Source organism: Calidris pugnax, unplaced genomic scaffold (assembly GCF_001431845.1).
Source record: "Calidris pugnax isolate Ruff unplaced genomic scaffold, ASM143184v1 scaffold44, whole genome shotgun sequence".
NCBI lineage: Eukaryota > Metazoa > Chordata > Aves > Charadriiformes > Scolopacidae > Calidris > Calidris pugnax.
The window spans coordinates 9,713,528-9,729,886 of record NW_015094506.1 but is presented as its reverse complement, the minus strand read 5'-3'; the positions used below and the strand labels follow the sequence as shown (position 1 = coordinate 9,729,886).

The window sequence follows — 16,359 nt, the reverse complement described above, 5'->3', positions numbered from 1 at the left end:
ACTCCAAGCTGAAGATCCAGAACATAATTTTGTGTCATAGGGGAGGGCATTAACGAGTTTCCCTCTGTTACCCTTTCACTTATGGTCTGGAAGATGTTGGTTGAAGAGGCAGCACAAATATTAGGCCACACCTGCAGGTACCGAGCCTGGTGCAGCTCCACCACAGCCTCTTTTGCAGGCAGATGCAAAGTGGAAATGATGTGGAGAAATACCTGTTAAGATGTTGCCAAAATAAAGTCCAGCAACGACCATGTCAACACAGAAGCTGAAAATACCTTCATCTTTAAAGACAAAACAGTAACAACACTGGTAGCTACCCCCCAACAACAGGATTAGCTGGCAGCACGAGCTCCAACTGTCAAATCACTGCCTACGATATAAGGGTTTTTAGGACAAAATGTTACCCCAAAACTAGTATCATAAAGCATTTCTAAAACAAAGAACAGGAGTTTTCACTGCAATCTGATAGCTCGAACCAGAAGCTGTTAATATTAGGTACACCCTCCTCCTACCAGAGCCTTGCCCCAGAGAATACCCATTCATTCCTGTGAAGCCTAATTAGATTTTGGGAGTGAGAGGAACTGCTTCAATTTCTAACCTGAAGTATAGAAGAATTATTTTCGGCGAGTTCTCCAGCAGAAGTTATCACTCATTCAGAGGAGTGGCAAAAGAATGAACTAGGTTCTTAAATAGGTCCTTAACACAAGAAAGCCTTTAAGTTCTTTACACACAAGGAAATTACACTGTTTTGGCTTCAAAAACAAAAGGCAGTATTTTATTGTGTTTATTAAAGGCTGAGTGGCACAAAATTCACAGAAATAATTTTAACTGATTTTTGAGCTTCAGTCGGCTGGGAGTTAATTTTTCTGTCATTTTAACTTAGACATGTAGGTTAAAGTTGAGCGAATAACTTGGGATGCCTTGAATCAATACAGTCCAAGAGGATACATTCATGCCTTAATCGACATTAGAGCTGCTAGCACAAAAAGATGGATCTCCTGGTAAAGCAGGTAACTTGGTCCACTTGAAAGTTTATACTGATCAAAAGTCCGATCAGAAATAAACTGACAGACTCTCCACCTCCATGCTATTATTAAATCCAAACCTTTTGCCGTGACCTACATTTGGGATCTCCTCCCTCTAAAAGAGCACTTTTTTTTTTCCTCTTTGTTGCTCCTCCATATGGGGTTACTTCTATGTCAACAGATTTAATTCACCCTCACTGAGCATTTCCAGGAAAAGCAGTTCTTCTCAAACTTACTTCAAAAAACCACCCGTAGATGGCAGTATTCGCAATGTTGTCACCTAAAGCATCAACTAGAAGTGCTGCAGCAATTAAAGTAAACACAGCTCTCTCATTGTTTACTTTATTTCAAAGTTGTTAAATTAGTGTAAGTGGTAATGCCCCAAACTGCTTAAAAATGGAAAGATTAAAAAATTCAAATGGGAGACAGACAGACTTGGGCTGAAGTATTTCAGACAACAATTAGTGCACAGCATAGGATCCAATAGGAATAACCAGGTAAAACCACCATATTGTGATTAACGTGAAGAATTGACTACCGTAACAAAGCCATGACAAATAGGGCTAGATGGAAATTCTGCTCTAGAGTGCTGTGATCCACTTAGGTCTTCATACTCCTCTCAGACTTACAAAATTTTCTCCCACAACAAAGAAGAATAAATAAACAAAATTATCAGTTCAAAACTTTCCATACAGATCAACACACAGACAAGTAGACAATGAAAAGATTTATTTTTTTAGTCTTCAGATACTTGAAGTTTCAATCATGGTGCTATGAAAAAGAAAGCTGTGCACAAAGAGCCATACCATCCACCAATTAATTTGCCATGTTTTCAAATTCCATGATTGACAAATGACGGCATCTCAGAAGAGCTTTTCTGTGTGCTTTAAAAATTGCCTGCAACAAAACCATTCTCCCAATTCGAGATTTAGCTATTTCACTGTTTTACTTGGCAGTGCAAAACAGAAATTACTGAACTTGATTCGGAAAGTTCATTTTAAGCTAAATTAGTACCAAAGCAGTAGAGCATTTTATGGCATAGTATCAGCAGTTTGTGTAATCAGTCTCTTCTTTCCGCAACAAGAAAATTTCAAAGACATGAGTAAATTTGTCACTGATCCTGTTTCAAGTCTTTTCCCACAAGCATTGAAGTGACTGGGTGCATAGAGGCTCTATGCTCCAAAAAGGTCTTGACAGCCAGGTCTCGACACTTGTCAAAATTGTAAAGATCCCTGTAAAAAAAATTTAAAAAGCACCATTACAAATATCTATGAAAACAGTACAATGGGGGTTTTCTCAAGGGTTTATTTTTCCCTTGAAAGCCTCACATTAAGGTGCATACTGGGAGACTAAGCTTTCTTCTATTAAAAAAAGTCAGCAAGTGGAAAGCGACTCTGAAGATAAGCTTATTCACAGTATACAGAAAATTCCACATTAGATCACTTCGAAGCATAACTTAAATATAAATACATGTGCAATGTCAAAGATTATACATTCCATTATACTAAAAATGCCATCTGCATGAGCTCCTGCAATTTGGAGATTATTTTTACCTGAACAAGGGTCGAGTAAACTTCATCCTGCCCTGATCTGTTGCCATTTTTAGAGCCAGAGGAATAGCTTCTTCCCACCTGGACTTGATGCAGAGGCGCAGCCATCTGGGGACGAAAAAACAAAAACAAAATTTACACTTTAATTTGCAGTGGTTAGTTATGATTCTGTTCTTATAAACACTTTGGGTGGTGCTATGTCATCATGGGAATAAGATTCTAGCTAAGTTCAACATAAAATATTTAGTGTCTGACTAGCATGTTACAAGAGTGGACTTCTGAAAAAAATGTTCCTATTTTCTATAAAGTTTCTCCAAAATGGTCCAATTATTTTCTGCAGCTATATATTTCTTTTATATTACAGTAGCATCCAGTTGCCTCACTCAGAATTAGAGCTGAATTATATAGCACTTAGCACATTCGACAAAGTGATTAAAAAAACCAAACCAAGAAACCATCACCAGCAACTGGCGTGTACTTGTTTTGTTTTCAAAATAAGAAATTGACCGTGTTACAAGACATTGTTACAAGAACTAACCTGAATCTTATTTCAGAATTGTGTATAGCATTGAAGTCATACACTTCCTGCATTCGTTTGACGTGTGACACTGGAAGAGGAGGCTGAAAAGGGAAATTACATAGTCAGAATAAGCCAGAGGCACAATTTAAAAATACTTCAAAAATAAACTGATTCATTCAAGAAGACTGATGCTCCAAAGGAATTAGAAGACAAATATTTGTATTTGTTTCTTTCACCTTCTCATAGTATTAGGGAAGGAGCAAGGAATAAATGTTAGCAAATTCCCATATCCAGCACTACCAAATGTACTACCGAAACATTCAAAACTTCATTCTGTTTTATTTATAGTTTATTTGCTGTAACATCAAATACAAACTCAAGCACTTTATAGTTTCGTTTTTACCTTTCAATCTAAATTATTCTATTTGTTGCTCATTAGCTAGAGACACAGACTTAATCAGGGAGGCACAGCTGAAGGTTTTAGTAACTATGTACAGTGAGAGTGGGTTATTTTTGCACAACTTAAAAGAAAATTGACAACTTAATTCCAAAGCACACTTGGGCTTCTGTGCCTGCTTTTGTGATATCAGAATCAAGTTACCCCAGGCATTCACTTACCTCTAGAAGCAACAGTCCCAAGAACTCAACCAGCTGATGAGAGGACATTTCCTTCAGGTCTGCTGAGCTGAATGAGCACAAATCACTCTCTTTTGCCTAAAAGAGAATGGTTACTTAAGTTTTTAATAGGTATTTCAAAGCACAATGAGGTGTAATTTTTTGTTTGGACATCCACATTTACAATTGAGCCATTCCACATTAAAAAAGATACTGATTTGTATTTCTGCAGAATGTTACAAGAATGGGAAGGGAGGGACTGTCTGTCTGATGTTTGGTATTCTTCACTTCAATTTTCACTTGTTTTCCCTCTACTGATCTTTTTATCTCCACTGTCTTTCTATTAAACTTAAGTGAAAAATCAAATACTTTTTAAAGAAAAAGTAGCTTTGAGAACAAGAAAGTTAAAGATAATATTCAAGTACAGTGAAAAGCCACGCAGTTAACAAAAGCAAGGTAAACTGAGTTCTCTATTAGTTGTGCAAGTCTTATGGTTAAAATTATGAGAAAATTGCATGGTATTAGTTACTTATTATGATTTATGTGTTTCAGTTTTTGATGAGAAATGCATACTAGCTCCAATATAATGTAGGGGAATTAATGCTAATACAACACAATCAGCAATGTAGAGAAATCTTGGCATTTGTTTTTAAATCAAGCCATAATATCAGGGTTTCATAACATTCTCGGTTTGGTTACTACGTATTTAGAACAAAAAGTTGGCAGTGTGCCTTGTTAAAGTATCTACAGCACTTCATGTATGTAGTCATAGCAAACCCACACATGCTGTGATGAAAGGCTACTCTACGAAACGCAAAATCCCTGGCAGCCACTCTACCACCATAAACACACTCTCTCTCAGAAAATTATACATTTCAGAAGAGAATGGCTCACTTTGTATAAAGAGAAGTAGCTTTTTCACATACAGACACTATGTTTAGTTACTCACTGTGATCCATCTTTGGCTCAAGGCAACACAAGCATTTGCTAGTGTCATATCATACCTGTCGAACATTAAAAACAAAGGATCACACTTCGGAAACACAAAAGCTCCTGTAGCATTTTTATGAGAATGCTTAGAAAATTACTTTCAAATGGTTCCATATTTGTTTGGTATAGGCTTCAACTCAATATTGCAACACAATTTACAAAAGATCTATTAGGATCAAATACATTTTAGAAGCACTTAGTGCATAGGTGACACTACCCCTTGATCCCATACACTTCTAAAATGATCAATGCTTCTAAGCATATATACTTGTACATAAAATATAGCTTATAGTTTAAAATATAACACTGTTGTAACAAACTGTTAGAAAAAAAAAGAATCTTTCCTGGCAACTTTCAAAGCAAAATGAATTTCCACCAGAATAATACTAACAGTGACATCTTTTCCTCCTATATACACATATAACAATTTCTATATAGCAATAGGACATTTTCTAATAAAACATTTGTGAGAAGATTTTCACCCTGTTTACAAACTGCTTTATGACTCTTTGTAAAATCATGTGCAATCTGGAGAAGGAAAAGATGAACTATAAAAGAATGCAGCTTACGTAGGCTTCACTGGTGGCATTCCTGGAGCATGAAACCATGATTTCCAATCAACTTTATCAAGAATGTCAACCTACAAAGCAACACAAATTCATATTCAATTTTACATGTTATTTTTAGAGAAAAGTATACCTTACAAAAACTAGTTTCAATGTTCTGTTTTAACATGCCTCCAATTACCCTGGAGAAGCCCATACAGATTACTTCAAAACAAAACATTCCCTTCTAGGGGGAAAAAAAAAAAAAGCAGCAGCATAATGCAAAATCATCTTCGTAAGATTCCAGACTATACCATATTAAGATATTGAGATAAAAAAGAGAAAGATAAAGAACAGGTCCTTAAAGAAGGCAATTTTTGAGCTATGTCATAGTTTTACATAATTAAAAGGTTTCAAGCAATGAGTTTTAAATACTACCGAACCTTATCCTTGAAGTAGGAGTACAAGAACTTCTTCCAGTCTTCCGTTATTATGCTTTTATAAGCAAACTGCTGAACATAAGCCTTCAAGAAGCCAATGAAGATATCTAGCAGTTAAAACACAAAATGTCTTAAGTGTTTGAAATTAAAATGGGAAACAATCATATATAAAGTCTAGCACTTACCTGGTCCGCCAAGAAGTTGTTCAAGGTAAAAAAGCAAAGCAAAGCCTTTCTCATATGGAACAGATGAATATGCAACATCAGGATCTACGTCACTCAGATCAGGGACAAGGTTAGTTATAGGATTTTTGTCTCCATAAGTATTTATCTGTGACAAAGACACAAGAAAATATATTCATCTAGGAAAACTAGCACTCCTGCAAATCATTACCAACCCTATTTATAAAGGTATAATGCATCCAAAAGTAAGATGGCCTTATTTCAAAGCATTCCTTCTTATTCTTTTTCCTGAATTTCTGAATCTGCACAAAACACATGTTTCCTAAACTTTTATCTTATTTTATTTTATTTTGTCAATTTCTGATCACGTATCCAACAGAAAGATGTTAGGATCAATCACCCTGTGCTCCAACTGTCTCAAAGCAGTTAATTACTGTCATGTCTGTTGTAACCATGAGCACCTAATAAACTATCTGTATTTATCCCCTTATTAGCAAACTATTTAAACTACTTGATTTAAGTGCATGATATAAAGAATAAAATACAACAAGGAAATTTTCACAGTAAACCAGGTAAACTGCATCACCAAACTCAATGAGAGAGCTGGGAATATTACAGGTTGGAAATCTGAAAACGGAACTATGCTACCTAAACACAAAACTAACCAACTTTCCTAGACAGTAACAGATTATGAATATGCTCAATTATAACACAGTACACAGGAAAAAAAACCAAAAACAACAACAAAAAGAAATCAGTTACTTCCACGAGGCATTGGAAATTCTGATGGTCATGATAATTCTGACAAGCTTTCAGCTGCTTGCCAGTATGCTAACAGGTAATACTGCAATTTAGTCATACCCAGAACAACCAAGGAAGTCTGAAAAGATGCTCATCCTTACAGGACATCTTAAAACAACTCAAAAAGCTTCATCTAGTCTGAGTGTAATAAGCTATTACCTTGGGAATCAAAGTTGTTCATCCTCTAATAGGTGTTAGGAAAGCTGAATAGACAAGTCTTATTTGGGGGAAACAGATGACATCGGCTTTATTTTATTTAGGTACAGGCTTAAACATAAAGTTACCATCACTTTAAAAGTATTTACCGTATTCTGCAGTTCCCTCCAACCTCCTAGAGCGTGAAAGTGTCTGAACTGCTCACCAAACAACCGCCCACCAATCCTGCGTTCCAGGTATACAGTATGTCCCTCATTCAGCCTGGAAATACATTGATAAAAGTCAGCACAGTAAGATGGCAAAAGGAATTTATTTGGTCTCTTTACAGATTAACTTAAAAACATGTTTTTCATTGCTTTGAACATCACACCTACCAAAAGTGCTCCCATGTTTTGTTTGTTACCAAGTTTCCTGTCCAGCTGTGAGAGATTTCATGAGCAATAACCTAAAACACAGAAAGCAATGACAGAACTCCTATTTAGAGTCCTCTGGCAAACAAACACCAAATCTCAACAGAAAGAAAAAATACTAATAGGATCTCATTTACTGCACTACATTCCCAGAGCCAATTCACATTCATGGCTCTGTAAACTTTTCCATATCAATTTTATTTAGAGGGCTAACGTTAACCTGCTGAACCTTCTCCAGAAATAATTTTGTATGTCCAGCCTGAAAGTCATAGAGCCACATTGATGAACAAAAAGAATTCCTCTGGTAGCACAGTGCAGGTACTTGTTTATGAAATCACATTTCAGAATAGTGGATCCATGCCCAGTGGCAGACTAGTACTACTTTCCCACCTAAGCAACTTCTAGGATGTTCTAAAACATCAAATGGGAGAAAACAGTTACCCCTAGAAGGATAACAATGTATGATACATTAAAAAGTATCCATGTCATATATTTCAGTATTCTAGGGATCAGACAATCTTTGTTTTTTTTAAGCAGAGTATCAGTCTAGTAGAAAGACATATAAGATAAAATTGCATCCATTGTACACAACTTTCCAGAAAAAACAGAATTTACTCAAATTGTACTCATGATTTTCACTTAAACCCAAAACCCGTACACAATATGAGTTCTAGTGCATAGGCAGACAAATAGAGGAAGAAGTTCCCTACAGACAATTTCAATGAGATCAATTCAGTTATGGTTTTGAAACATACCTATACACAGGACAGAAGTGCTACTGAGCAGCTAGCTCCAAGTCAGGACACATACAGGCACCCATGTTATTTTCATCCACTCATTATACAAAATAGGTGTGTCTCCAGTTTTCTAGACTTTACTTAACTCACTTGGTAAGACTCTGAGTTACTGCCTTAACTTTTAATTCCTTCAATGAAAAAGGGACCAAGTTTTCAGGTATCTATTACAAAGGAAGACAAAACTTCAAGTTGTATTCTACTTGAAGATATGAACGTATTTTGTACTTACACTTGACAGAGATCGATCACCTGCCTAAAAAAAAAAAAAAGACAAGGCAGCTGTCAGTTGAAATAAACTTCAAAATATACCTGTTTAATGCAGTTTCATGTGTGATCCCTTACTCCAAAGGAGGCAGGAACATTTACAGCTCTTTCTAGGGGGAAGATTAATCCAGCTTGTGGATTAATATCCATCACTTGATGGATAAGCAAAACCTAAGGAAAAGCTGACTTTTATCAAGCGTTACACTTACCAATAGTGTTGGAGTTACAAAAGTAAGACAGGGATTCTCCATACCACCGTAGGGAAAAGAAGGTGGTAAGACTAGCAAATCATACTGTCCCCATACATAGGGTCCTACTAAGTCTTCTGCTGTTTTCAGCATATCTTCAGCCTGGAACAAGAACTCACATTAGTTTCTAACGTGACTTCTGCCTACAAACACTAAACAACTCATAAGCTATGGATCCCAACCTCTTTCACCTTGGTACGCCCTCACAAGCAAAATGAGCCCAAGACTGTATTAGTATTTATTTTCAGCAGTACTTGTGTTGTGATAGAACAGCAGCATTTTTGGGGGTGGGAGGCAGAGAAAGGAGAGCTCAGATGAACAAAACACTGAACTACAGTCTGTCCCTTTTCCAATACTGTGTGAAAGTTTACAAAACATTTTTTTGGTAATTACTCACCTCAGCAAATTCATAGGCTGATTTATCCACTAGCTCTTTTTCAGCCCACACCAGTGTCCTTGGGCCAATCTTTCTGTTGAAAGTAAAAATACAACTAAGAAACTATGAACTGGAAATAATTCTATGGGAAACTAATACAGAGAGCTTATGTTTAACCGTGCTCATGAGTAACTCATGTTGCTGAAGAAACTCAATAGAGAGTCTTTGTCTCTTTTTCCTCTCCACTGCTAAAGTAAAGCTTTACAAAACAAAACAAACCACACACATCCACTGTTTCGGAAAAATAAACAGGAAACACATTTATAGATTTTAAAATGCTGTAAAGCCCTAATACAAAAGCATTATTATAGGCTAGATTAACACATCCTTGTGCAGATGAGCAATGAGGCTGAAGCTACAATTTTCTGCTTTTTGTACATGACGAAGCTTATCTGTTACCTGAGGAAAAAGATACTATTCTCTGAGCTAGAAAAAGCCCTTAATGGTTTCATTTGTGGCAACAAAGGGCACGGACTCCACCAGGTGGTGAAGTGAAGACGTTTAATGTTCTGTTTTTACAGCATATATAGTTTCTCTCTTTTGATCACACACTGTGCTCTCTACACAGATAGGTTTTGGGGCCTGTCCACACACCGTTGTGAGCAATCCAATTGGCTACATAGAAGTGTTCAAGCACATCGGCTAATTAGTCATTATTATTTGTTTTGGTATTGTTATCTATTTTGCTAGCTTGGTATCTATATCACATTACCATATAAGGACATTGTTTTACTGTTCTCAAGGCTTCCTTCCCATCACTGCAAGAACACCAGCCGAGCTCTCGCTCAGCAGCGCGTCTCCACAATTCCTCACTCCCCACAGTTTCAATCAGTTCCATTGTATTTCTTTAACTTAGAGCAAAAGCATATTCTATAGAAAAAATGATGCAAGAGTGAATCAAGATACATCCAGTTTGATACACTGAACCCCTAAGACCTTTTACAACTACAAGCAAGACTAAGAAACAAAAAAGATAACTCTGACTCTAAAAATTTATCATGATTATTAATATTTCTACTTTATGCAGACTCACTCACCTGCTTTCTAATGCTCCAACCACTAAAGCAATCAAGTAGCATGGTATAGGAACCTAGTGGAGAACATGAGAGAAAAAGAAATCTTATTTGTAATGTGAGCTATCAATGCCACTGATTCAAAAGAAAAATGAAGGAATGTAAATAAAGTGTGAACATTTTTGCCATAGTTTCCTGCCTTGTGTTATAATAAAGGCATTGTTTTTTTCCTCCCCAAATTATATTCCTTTATCTGGAAAAAGTACTAATAAAAGTATTATTCCTTTATCTGCAGAAAGTCATTTCACAGATGTTTTGTGCAAAGGCCACAAAATTGTAAGCATCAGATGATGCCTATGTCTTTTTTAACACATCTGTCTTTTTTCATTTATACATTTTGTGTTTAATGCATTTTAATTTTTTGGTTACTGAAACATGCCTTTTCTAATAAATTAATCTAATGGTTTTCTATATTAGAAAGTGTAGCATAATTTCAATTAGACTAAATGTCATTCCTTAAACAGGTCCACCAAACTTATCAACAATGTATTTCTAGATAACATACAACATAGGAGCCTTATGTACTAGACCACGAGTGGCAAATGTTTTTGGCTTCATGGAGAAGGCAGAACACTGATACTGAAGAGCTCACAGATAAGGCAACAATTTTCTCTCTCCCTCCCCTTGCCACTCATTTCACATAGCAGCCAAATCAACCCAGCAGCTGCTGCAGTTCAGAGCAGGTTTCCCCTCATCTCCTCCAATCATGCAATTCCATCCCCCCTTGCAGTCATTCAGGCCCTCAGCAGCCCAGAACAGCTTACTAAAACAATTCCTTTTCTAAACTTACGTTAATTTTATCTGCTTATTCAGCAAAATGAACTAGGCTCACCAAGAGATCCCCTGAACAGCAAAACTGTAACCCAAAAAGCTGAAAGAACAAAATGCCAGAAAAGTAAATTGAAACTGCAACTTTAGGAGCAGTGGAATCATTAAACTAGCTGCACCACTTAATAAAACTTCATCCTGAGAACAGTAATTTTTAACTAGCTGGAAATACTTTCCATAAAAGCTAAAGTTGAACCTTTAAAAAAAAAAATAATCTCTATTGTCAGAATTTGCCTAACTTGAAGTTAAAAATTTGCAGTTTGGAAGAAGACAGTAGGCATCTGCTTACTAGGCTAGAGCACTTACATTCTGACTGAAATGGTATATCTTCCGACTGCTGTCCTCTGGGTCAGGCGTCTCTCCATCGCGATGCGCACTCATAAGAGCCACCAACTCTTTAGGAACGGATATCTGAAAGGTTACCCAGCTATGAGGAACTCAACTGGCACACAGGATTATACAATGTACTAGAAGCAGAGACAGAAAAACAAGTAGCCCAGATTTGTTCTGTTAAGTCCTCTCCACCAAGGAGAATATAAGGCATCCAGGAAATTTTGTCTTAAAGGCTGGCAATATTTAATTAATTAGAAGGATTACCTCCGACAGAAGTTAAAAGTTCCACATTCTTCACAGTACTGCAATGTCACATTTCACATATCATTTTTTGCTTCCTTAAAACAATTGGACTATTTATGCCAGGATTGCAAAGATGCCTAACTACGTACCAGAATATATCACTTCTTAAGGCATATATGTGAGTCATTTCAAGTATTTTTACTTTACAGCACTCCTTGTTGTCTTACTTCCAGCTTTTACTGATTTAAGAACATATTTTTTTTTCTACTACAGCACCTTTTTTTGCTTTTTGGTTTTTTTTTTTGGAAACAGAAAAACATCTGAATGAAAAAAGATATTTTTTATATATATAAAAAGGTAAAACTAGAATTCTACAGGGAAGACAGGAAGGTTTTGGCTCTTATATTAAGCTAAAAGTCAATATTATCTGGTTTTATTTTAGGCCACACGCTGGCAGCTACAAAAAAAAAAAAATAAAATTCACCGGTTGTAGTAGTTGTCTTTAGTCAGATACACATGACTTAGGCTCACCTACCTCTGCATAGTAGGTTAGTTTCACAGCAGGTGTGTCTTGGCATGGAAAGATGGATCTGCAGTGAGTAGCCTGGAGAAGCATTAAGAAAAATAAAAACAAATTAAAACAGCAATCTTTCTAATGTTGAAGAGTACAAATAAATCAAACTTACATTAGATATATATTATATTTCATAGAAATATACTGGATATTACATTGGAAATTATATATTATATTGGAAATCTGTAGAGCTCCTCCAGTGAATTCATTATCTACAAATCAATACTTCCTAATCACTTATAGCATATTCCAGTTTTCATAGTTAAGGGTTTTCTAAGAAAAATAATGGTAAGACAGATCAATAGCCACATATACTGATTGCAAAGGACTCCATGTTCTACAACAAGAATACTGAAAAGGGTGAAGCAGTTCTGGACTTATCAAATTGCAAACATCTAATAAATTTTCAGCAGTGTCCTAACTTATTAAGTGTTTTCATTTAAGACCTTTGGCACACACAATTAGAAGTTATGGGCTACTGTACTTTCCCCTCCTATCCTTCCTCTCCAGTTCTTTGGAAACCAGAGGGAATTACAGTGACGTGCAAACAGTAAGTTTAAAGAAAAAAATTAATCCACTCAACCTGACACTGGCTGAAGAGAAATGGGTGTTTCTTTCCAGAAGTTTGCTCCGGAGTAAACCATTGCAGAGCTGAAGATTTTGGAGAGCTTTCAAAAGAGATTTCAATAACTGCTTCTTGTCCCCTGTGTGATAAAGAATATAGTCAGACTGTTTTGACACAACTCCTGATCATTACTGAAACTCCTCTACAAAGATTTCTGGAAAATAGGTCTGCAGCACTGTCTCAAAACCGTTAAAAATAAGAACAAGTAGCTTATCAAAAAGAACTTTTCCCCTTCAATTCTGATAGTAAAAAATAGCTGGTTTATTTCAATTTCAATGACTCAAGATATTTCCATCATTGCTTTAACTAACCAGAAGCTTTTCCTCTTCTCTCTTCAAGGAGAACATGAACTTTTTCTTTAAACTATTTGGACCAGCTACATACACATAGTTTTGTCACAACTATCTAACATTGTACACATAAGTATAAAAAACCCACCGCAATAAGCGAACAAAAAGATGTATAAAGCCTGCATAAGAACACATATGCCTTACTAACATAGGATTTGTGTATTCTGTAAATAAAAAAATTTAGATTTTTTTCAGCTGATGTTATATTCTGTAAGTATGATCCTTAAGCGAGAAATAAATAAATACTGAAAATAGCAATTACTGGAAATTTCTATTAGCAGTAGGGTTAACAAGAAAAATAAAAAATGTTCAAGTTTTATTTAGAATTTCAGAGCTGGTGTAAAGTAAAAACTAATAGTTCTGTGCAAGACAGGTACCAGCTTGCTAACAAGAGAACACACACAAGCCTGAAACATTCACGCTTATTTTTCAAAAACATATCATAACCATCACCAACAGCAAAAGCACACAGAAGTACTTGCTTCTGTTATCGCAAAGTTCCAGGTAATACATGCAACCCTCTAGAATTAACAATCCAACAATAAATCAGAACAAACTTCAGCTAATCAGGAGTTGGACGCTAGATAAGCTGACCAAGTATACCTATCTGCTTTATAACCACTATTCCAAAGTACATATTTGACAAGAAAAGAGAAAATAATTTGTATTACCACAAAGCACACTGCTTACTGAAAGTCAGACTTTCAGTTGCAACTCCTACCCTTTCCTATCCCTGTTTATTGAAATTTACATGGGTGACTCTCTCACACAAGATTACAAATTCTTATGAACACGACTCATGACTCCCTCTTTGTAGCTTTTTTTCTTACAAGAAACCCTAGCTATAAAAAAAAAAAATGCTGCAACTCAAACAAAAGAAACAACCCTATGTTTCTGCTGTGGTCTGTTTGCTCAAGTAATTATAAGCACTTCCCCAAAAGGGATGGCTGTTGTATGACATTCCTTTCTCTTCCACATTATGTGTGTTTCTAAATTGCACTAATTCAGAGAACAACCAAAAAAAAAAACCAACTTAGAAACCAGACAAGAGTTTGTAGAGGTAGTAACCAGTTTTGAAAACAAAACAATAAGAAGCAACATAGTATACAATTTTATTCAAACAAGCAAACCTCCTTATACAATCACAGCTTTCAGCTTTGGCACTTGAGATACCATAGAGTTACAACATTCAAAGAAAACTGCCAAAAAGCGTATTGCAATGTGGCAACAATTTTTTAATTTATGCTAATTTAGGAGGTAGATTATGGTTAGTTCATTCTCCATCAAACAGTCAAAACTCAAGTTCCAGTTTTTAGAGACTTGAGCTTAGTATAGTCAATACAACGAACTTTTATTTGAAAACATGTTTCTGTCTAATCATACCGGTAACCTGTGATCCTACAGCAATGCAGGATCAGCCCTTGTATAAAAGAAAGGCTAAGATGGTCTGTAATTCCACACGCCACCCTGTAGCAGCTCAGAACATGACAAAATTCAGGTTGTTGAAGCAGAATGAATACTACTCATGAGAAGCATTGGAAAAATTGTGATACATTACACATAATTTTGCCACTTTAACGATTCATTTCGTACATCACATAAGACGTGGGGACAGGTAAAAAGGCTCCCAAAGTTTTTGGCTAACAAAAGCCAAATATTAAATTCATCTAAAAGATCACACCAAATAAATGCAACAACCTAATTTATAAGTCACTTTGCAAGCTTCACACAAAGACCATACAGGTAGACAAGCAGCTTATACTGTGCATTTTGAAAACCACCTAAAGGAACAGGCAAAAGTGTGTACCTTCTTAGTTCAAAAGGAAATGTGATTTCCAGGGGAGTTCCCTTGTAACTGTGCTTTTCTCCAAACACGAATTTTGCATCCTGTCCATTTACAGTCACTTTAAATACCTGTACGTCTCTTGAATCCAAGACCTGTAATGGAGCAAATATCACACACCTGTTAAATAGTGTAATAATTAACATAAATCTTAAGTACAAGTCTCTCTGAAGAAAAAAATATTTACCAAGTAAAAACAGAAAAATTATCTGGAATACTGGGAACCAGCATTTTAAGGGAGCAGCACCCAGCATACAAAACTGGAGGGGGAATGGGAAGAAAACCAACTTCTGACCATGGAAGCGGAAGCAGGAGTTTATTAAGTAAACTACAAACCTTCAGAGCACGGCAATGAAATGAGAACGGTAGAAAAACCCCTGCCAAGGCTTCCATCACGAAACGAGCCATTATTAAGACTTCCATGCAGCAGAACATTAATTAAATAATGCAGAACTCCCATATACAGCATGAGTGAAGTTTTACTCTTTAACTTTTTTTTTTTCCCTCGAAAATATAAGCGCCGATCACAAAAGGACTTTATGGAATCAGCGTGAAAAAGCCCCACAAACCCCAAACTTCACGTTTAAAGTAAAGCTAAAGAGGTTTATATGTTCCTTCGCACAGCTAACCGAGAAAGCAGCGGGCGTAATAAAACACCCACGGGGAAAGGCCATAAGCGTAGTTTTCCAATGGTTTATCCCCATCTTTTCGGGAACCGGCTCTTCGCCATTTTAAAGGGAAAACACATATTTCGACCCTTCCCCTGCACAACGCCCTGCACAACAGGCGGCAAACCTGGACTGCTCAGCTGCAGCCAGGCGCTGCTTGCTGGCCCGCGGCTGGCGAGCACGCTGGGGCCGCCGGAGAGCCCGACCGGCGCGGGGGCTCCAGCCGAGGAGGCGGCGGAGCCCCAGGGCCAGGTCGACGCCGACAGGGAAAGGACGAACCGGGCCGACGGCGGAAGGCAAGGAGAGAGCTGAGGGGAGGCGACGCCGAGGCGGGAGGCGACGGGGCGCCCCCGGGCAGGGCCGCCCCCTTTCAGAGAGGGTCCCTCAAGCCGCGGTCGCCCCTCCGCCCCCCCCCGGCCCCCGTCCCGCCGTTACCAGGCAACGCAGCGCCTCGCGCTCGGCGCGCGCGGTGAAGGCCGCCGTGCCCCGCAGCGCCTGCGCGCCGAAGTCCGCGCGGCAGCGCAGGTAGAGGTGCCGCGTGCGACAGCAGTCCGGGGAAGCGAAGGAGCACGGGTCCGCCATGGCTCGCGCGCTGCCGGCCCTGTGCCGCGCGGCGGCGGGTAGCACCGCCGGCGCCCCGCCCACCGCGGGGATGGGGAGGGGGCACGCCGCGCGGGGGCCGCTGAGAGGCGTAGTTCCGCGCTCCGCCGGGAGGAGCACGGCAGCGCGCGCAAGAACTACAACCTCCGTGGTGCATTGCGAAAAGGAGGCGGTGCCAGGCGCGCCGGGCCGTGTGATTGGCCAGCAGGGACAAGAGCTGGCACACCGCCGGGCTACGAGCCT

The 16,359-nt window shown here is 38.0% G+C and overlaps 1 protein-coding gene across 2 annotated transcripts; it reads right to left on the bottom strand.

The window, feature by feature from the left end:
- Positions 1 to 1,351: 1,351 nt before the first annotated feature.
- LTA4H (leukotriene A4 hydrolase) lies at positions 1,352 to 16,138 on the bottom strand. Of its 2 annotated transcripts, none has more exons than XM_014964250.1 (19): positions 15,952 to 16,138; positions 14,813 to 14,943; positions 12,614 to 12,734; positions 11,992 to 12,060; positions 11,187 to 11,291; positions 10,017 to 10,069; positions 8,941 to 9,013; positions 8,505 to 8,645; positions 8,261 to 8,284; positions 7,199 to 7,269; positions 6,974 to 7,085; positions 5,871 to 6,015; positions 5,689 to 5,792; positions 5,270 to 5,340; positions 4,660 to 4,714; positions 3,714 to 3,809; positions 3,114 to 3,196; positions 2,579 to 2,683; positions 1,352 to 2,257 (listed from the first exon to the last, which is right to left on the bottom strand). In XM_014964250.1, exons 1-19 carry the CDS (start codon positions 16,096 to 16,098, stop codon positions 2,137 to 2,139), a joined length of 1,827 nt encoding a protein of 608 aa, XP_014819736.1. In that variant the 5' UTR covers positions 16,099 to 16,138; the 3' UTR covers positions 1,352 to 2,136. The 2 variants fall into 2 exon arrangements, with proteins under 2 accessions (XP_014819736.1, XP_014819737.1); XM_014964251.1 differs by lacking the exon at positions 15,952 to 16,138 and adding an exon at positions 15,478 to 15,537.
- Positions 16,139 to 16,359: the final 221 nt, after the last annotated feature.